Below are 6600 nucleotides of genomic sequence, written 5' to 3' on the forward strand. Positions count from 1 at the left end.
AGTGTTAGATTTAAATAAATTATAGTGTGTATTTATCTTTCTGTAAAAAGACTGTTTTATCTCTCTCTACTTTAGCCGCCTTACATAGATATTTAGACTGCAAATCCTGGATGTAATCATTCCCGTTTTGCCTTATTTATAATGTTTTTCATATATATAAAGTTTGTGCTGAGTGTAGTTTACACTCGAGCAACATTTCTCCTAAATCTTAGTTTCAGGTACCAGAACATTATATGTGAAATTAGTTTTTATTAGACCAACTAGTGTGTAGTATTTGTACAAGTAATAACATGGTTATGCCAAGACAATGTACTAAATTGCCAATGAGTTTGTAGCTCAACTGACATCGGTCTAAGAGTGTGTTTTGTTGGCAGTACACTTCGTAGGCAATTGCTCTTAAACAACTAAATATTGAAGTATGTGAGAAAGTTTTAAAATGAACGTTCTTTTGGCCTCTCCAAACTAAAATCCAAACACTAGCTTATCCCTACTCAAATGCTAACATGTTCATCGTAAAGGATGACCTATTGCACCAGATTCTTATAGTCCTACTATTGTGAGGGTATGGAAGGAGAAAAATGTATGAAATTAGAAATCATTACCCCATAAGCAAAGGGGTTATTTCTACAACTTCAATTCTTGAGCACCAAGTCATGAGGTAGAAATTTGTCGTCTTACATTGGCTCACCCCAAAGCTATACCCCTACTGTAACAAAAAAAAAAAAAAAACACATTACCTCCGTATAATTCAGAAAATAAAGCTAGAATTAAACCTGGCATAACACTAATTTTTTTAACCTGAATATAACGTTTATGAGCTCCTACATCTAAAAGCTTATATTATTACTCAACTAAACAATAAAAAGTTAAAAAGTAAATTTCTACAGATTGATGCATCTATCATTATGCAACACTTCAACATTTAATTATGTTCCCCATCAAACAGCAGAAGTAGTTGGTTCCACCTAACCTAAAATGCTGTAACAAAAACTGTCATCCAATATATTTCCAAGCTAAACATCTGAGAAACAACCATTCAATCACATAAACTGTCTTCAATTGACATCCCAGAAGCAATGAATAAATGAAAATGGACCTAGATATCTTTTAAATTCCACAATGGTATAGGAGCTGTGATTTATATCTTTCTCTAAATCTCCTTTACATAGTGATGGAATCATGCCTAGGAAGGTAAGAGGTGACATATTGAAGGAGCCAAGAGGAGTTGGCTAGACATGAAAGTTTGGGCCAGTCAGGGCCTAATGGGCCTGATGGGCCTGGGAAGGCCCAAGTTGAACTTTTCATGGGCCATATTTTGTTATAGCTATTTTCATATGTTTTGTATACATCATGTTAGTATATGTATCATATATTTTGGTCTTGTATTTTGGACCACATAGAGTAGCATTTTAGGTTTGGTTTCCTCCTCTTTGAAGTGAGCTTTCCCTTGAACCTTAAGCTTGGATGCTTCCATCCAAGGCTTAAGCCTTCTTCCAATCCGTGAATCATCCTCCATCTAGTGTTCATCACGTTGGTTTCTATTTCCTTGAAGAAGATCCGTGCATAAGGAAGCTAAGGAGAAGAACATTCATCACTCCTCCTTACCATCTCTATCACATAGCCCAAATAACAAAAAGGAACCTTAAAAGTATTTCAAGTCACAAGCCAAACCTAAAAATTGTAATTTACTAGAACAACTAATTACTAAAGAATCTTCCACAATTCAAACTCAGAACACGAGGATGATGAATTCATTTTCTTGTGAAGACAATAACAGCATGTCAATCTCAGCTAGGATGTAAATAAGAAATATATACTCACCATCAAAATATGACAGCGAATATATATTTCTTGTGAAGGCAACAACAGCAGTCAGCAGCATGCAAGTGTGAGCAAGGTTACAAATAAGCATTGGATATTTAAGAATTTGTACTTGTGCTTTAGTCATTTATAAAGCACAAGTAGTTGTATACATCACAACTATAATGGGAATTGAAGAATGCAACAACCAACAAGAGTTCTGAGTCTTCTGACCCATCATAACGAAACAACTCAGTTAAATCAATTGCACCTTAGACAGGATAAACAACAGTAGTTAAATGGGATGATAAAACATAACAAGGTTGAATCACACAAAATTTGTACTCATGATGAGTTAGTTATCCCTGTTTTCTTGGAACCTGATTTTTTCTGGTACAGCTTCAACAGATGAGGCTTTTCCTTCTCAAAACGCGTCACATAATTTTCAAGAAACAACTCCTCAGAAATAGTAAACGGTGTAAACAAGCTGGCACTCTTTCCTCTCAAACCCTTTGCAATCAAATACCGGACCACCAAACCCCTCGGAATGATCCTTCCCTCCAAACTATACCCAAACATAGTCGGCCACTTGGCAATGGCCAAAGGGTCCCACCCCAACTCATCAACACAAAACCGCATCACCTCATTGATTTTATCTTTTGACATCAACATAAACAGTGGATTCTTCCTGAACGTATCGAGAACCACTTCTTCAGACCAACCCCAGCTCTTAAAGGCGTCAACTTTCGCGTCCCACCGCAATTTCGAAACACCCCTTTTGGCGTGCAAAGCCATCACAAACCCTATTTTCGAAGGGTCAAACCCCATTTCCTTAACTTCATCAACAGTCCTCTTCAGGTCATTAGACAAGAGAATAGAGGGCCTCGTACGGAACAAATAGGAGATGTTGGAGTCCCTGACTCCAACATCCACCAACATGTTCACATTCTGTACAGCAGCTTTGTAATCAAGGAAATGACGATTACCGAAGACACAATCGATTATTTTCTTATCAGCATGAAGGAATCTCCTTACCAATTCGAAGGTGGGGATGACGTTATTCTCGAGGCTGGAGGTAAGGAGTCTTGGGCACCGGTTCACCAATTGAACGATGTCGGAGATGGAAGCGCCTTTGGAGGCTAAAAATTGGAACTTTGGCAAAACCCTTTTGTGGGGGTTGCATGTAAGCAAGCTGGGTATTCTTCTGAAGATGCTGTTTATCTGGGAATTTGAAAACCCGTTGTTTCTGAAGAAGGCGATTACTGAGTCGGGCTTTTCGGCGGTGTCGAAGCGAACGCGTTCGGAAGCTTTGAGAGCAGTTTCGGGTGAGAAGGCGCAGTTGTTGATGAGGTAAGAGACGATGAAGGAGTGGTGTTGGGGAGCGAGTGAGGTGAATTTACATTTCAGAGAAAATGTTGAGGGAAAAGGATTGGGTTGGAGCGGTGTTCTTGCGAGAAGGGGTTTGAAGCGTTGGGAACGATACATCTGAACAGTGGGTGGAGGGAGCTTCCGAGCTTGCCTTGATGTGTAGAGAAGAGTAGGATGAAACGGGGGCTTGTTTGATTCTACCATGTATTTTTTTTTTTTTTTTTTTTCCCTTCAAATAAGTTTTTGATTTAAGAAATAAATCGTTTAAATATAATATTAATCCATAAATATATTTTTAATTTCTTAAATTTAAAATTAGTTTTTTTAGTTTCTAAAATTTTAAAAAAAAAATTATTTTCATTCTTATACTTATATTTTGTCAAAATATCTTATAAATATTATCACCTAAAATTTATTTATTATTATCTTTATTGGTAAAAATATCACATTAAATCCAATTGATATTACATAACTATATTAAGTTGTTACTTTCATATATGTTATTAGTAATTTGAGGGACCAAAATAAGATTTATGAAAATTATAGGATCAAAAATAATAATTTTAAATTTGAGAGAAAAAATAAATTTATTTAAATTTAAAGGATTAAAATTATATTTAAGGTAAAAATAAATAAATAAAAATATTCTTTAACTTCTTGTAGTATATTTAATGTTATTTTTTTTTAAAAAAAAATTGTCCTTATTATTTTTTGTCAATGTAAGTGTAATGTAATTATTTTTTTTGTTTTTGCTTTTATAATATCTATACTTATTTTACCATTGTTAATAAAGACAACATACTTTTATATATATTTTTTGTTGATCTTATTATCCATTTTGCATTTTGGTAGGAATAACAATGTAAATTAAATTCAGTGGATCAACTTGTCAATTTTTAAGAAGTTGGATTGAATAAATAAATTCGCTTAACCTATTCTGCTTAACTTGCCAATTTGGCAAGTTCAACTAGAATCAACCTATCAACTTGATATGTTAAGTCATCCACTTTTTTTTTATATCTTAAAAAATAAATTTGTAATTAATTTATGTTAGATCAATATTTTTATTTTATAGCTTAATTTTTTTCTAGGTAATTATTCTAATTTTATATGAAATAAAAATATATTAATTTAATTATATATCTTTTATTAGTACACTTTCATGTATAATATCTTTTTCAATATAAATATATATTACTTTAGCTAAATCCTATCTTGTCATTATCTTTTTTCATTTGGGCTAGTTATCTTATTACATGATACCAACGAAGAGGTAATGCAATTGTAACATGAAGAGGAAGATGAATAATGTGTATTAGAAAGCAATAAGCATATAGAATGGAATGTGTTGGAAGCTCTACTATGGTTTCTCCCGTTGTTTCTATGAAGGAGGCAGGTCTCTTGCTATGTAGCACTTGAAAGGTTAAACAAAAGGCTAATGCAAATGATGTTATGGTATATGATATTAACACTCATTAGGATGAGGGTACTTTTATATGGATAAGTTGTTGTAAAATGGAGGTTTCGATCTCTTTTTCAAGGTTTGATGTGACACCCTTACTACCCCAACACATACATTGTAATAATGTAATTAAATTAAGAAAAATAAACTTTCAAAGTTGGTAAAAGAGTTCACATAAAACCTTTAGAAACATTCTTTGATATCTAAAATATTTTGAAAATGAAACTTGGAAAATAAAACATGAGAGGTTATAAAATGTTTCCAAAATAATAAGTACAGCTCCATTTACAAATAAATTCCATGTCCTAGAAGTCCTCTATCCCGATGTCACAATATCAGAGCATACCCATAACTCAACTGTTGGCATTCTAGATGTCACTCAAAGCTGGATCTTCCTCACCTAAAACATCCACAAATTATACGGTGAGAAAAGAAAACATCTATATGAAAAGCACACAAGAAAAATCCACAATATCGTCTCATCATAACTCATTACTTATTAAAGTATTTACAAACATTTCTATCTATCCTAATTCTATCAATCACGCAACATCTTCACATCATAATTCACAATCACACCAATCCATCACAAATCTCGCAATTAACCCTATGTCAAGGTCACGTCTGTAGCATTTCTTGCTCGAGGTCGTGCCACCCCCGACATAAGCATTAATTGTCTCACACATCCCACCCTATGCCAAGGTCACGCCTGTTGTATCTCTTGCCCAAGGTCGTGCCACCTCGACATAAGTATGAGAAATCACACATCCTACACTGTGCCAAGGTCACGCCTGCAACATCTCTTGCTCGAGGTCGTGCCACCCCCGACATAAGCATGAGGAATCACCCATCCCATACTATGTGAAGGTCACACCTGTAACATTTCTTGCCTAAGGTCGTGCCACCCCTGGTCACAAGTGTGAGGAACCACAATCACATTCTCATTCACCTCCACATTCACATCCACATCCACATCCACATTCACATCCACATCCACATCTCAATTCCACAATACATACACAATCCACACAAAAAAAAGGTGGTTCACATACCCCTCAAGTAATTCACCATGAATCCTCACCTAGATCATCAATTTTATCAAATAATATAACAATAACATTCATAAATTAATATAATAATCAATAGAATTAGCTATTTAATATAATCTTAACATAAACGGTAAAATTCCTAATTATTCCAAAACCTAACTCACAGACACTTTTCTACAATTTCGTTCTCTTTCCCAGATCATCATTCTTACAAATTAAATATATATTTCTCATCCTTAACATATACCGAATCTAATGGGATCATCAATTTTTCAAATAGAAATAATCCAATTTTTCCAAAACCTAGCCTACAGGCACTTTTCTATAATTTCATTCTCTCTCCCAAATCATCATTCTTACAAACTAAATATATATTCATAATCTTAAATATATACAGAATCACATAAGATCAATAATTCTCCAAACATAAGTAATTACAAAATTACTCATAATTCTACGGGCTTCCTCTTCTACCCAATTCCCTCATGTAGCTTTGCATACAAATAATCCCTTTTCCCCCGTACTTGGATAAACAGCAGTTGAAACTAAAATAGAGATCTCTTGGTCTCCTCCTCTAAGTGCTCCTCGGTCTTCAGAGAGTGTAGAAGGAAAAGAAGAGAATGTAGAAGAAAGAAGTCAGAACTGAAAAAATATGATTTTGGGAGTGCTAGAGCACTCAATTTATAGGCATCAAGATTCGCGGAACGGCCCGTTTCAATTTCAGAACGGCCCGTTCTGAAATCTCACGTCATGTGTAAAATTTATATCCAGAACGGCCCGTTCTGGGGTTTGCATTAAAAACTCAACGGTCATATTTTGGAACGGCCTGTTCCGAAACCGGAACGGCGCGTTCTCAATAAGGTTCAAAGGCCATTTTTGAAATCTAGAACGGCCCGTTTCAGTTGGGAACGACCCTTCCCA

General features: G+C 34.7%; 1 protein-coding gene across 1 annotated transcript; it reads right to left on the reverse strand.

Annotated features, from left to right (window-relative positions):
* Positions 1 to 1887: 1887 nt before the first annotated feature.
* Positions 1888 to 3399, reverse strand: LOC145949220 (uncharacterized). The gene has a single exon (XM_083062838.1). The coding sequence runs from the start codon at positions 3370 to 3372 to the stop codon at positions 2146 to 2148; it is 1227 nt and encodes a 408-aa protein (XP_082918964.1). The 5' UTR covers positions 3373 to 3399; the 3' UTR covers positions 1888 to 2145.
* Between the last annotated feature and the right edge of the window lie 3201 nt (positions 3400 to 6600).

Source organism: Cajanus cajan, chromosome 1 (genome assembly GCF_000230855.2).
Source record: "Cajanus cajan strain Asha chromosome 1, NIPB_CcT2T_4, whole genome shotgun sequence".
Lineage (NCBI taxonomy): Eukaryota > Viridiplantae > Streptophyta > Magnoliopsida > Fabales > Fabaceae > Cajanus > Cajanus cajan.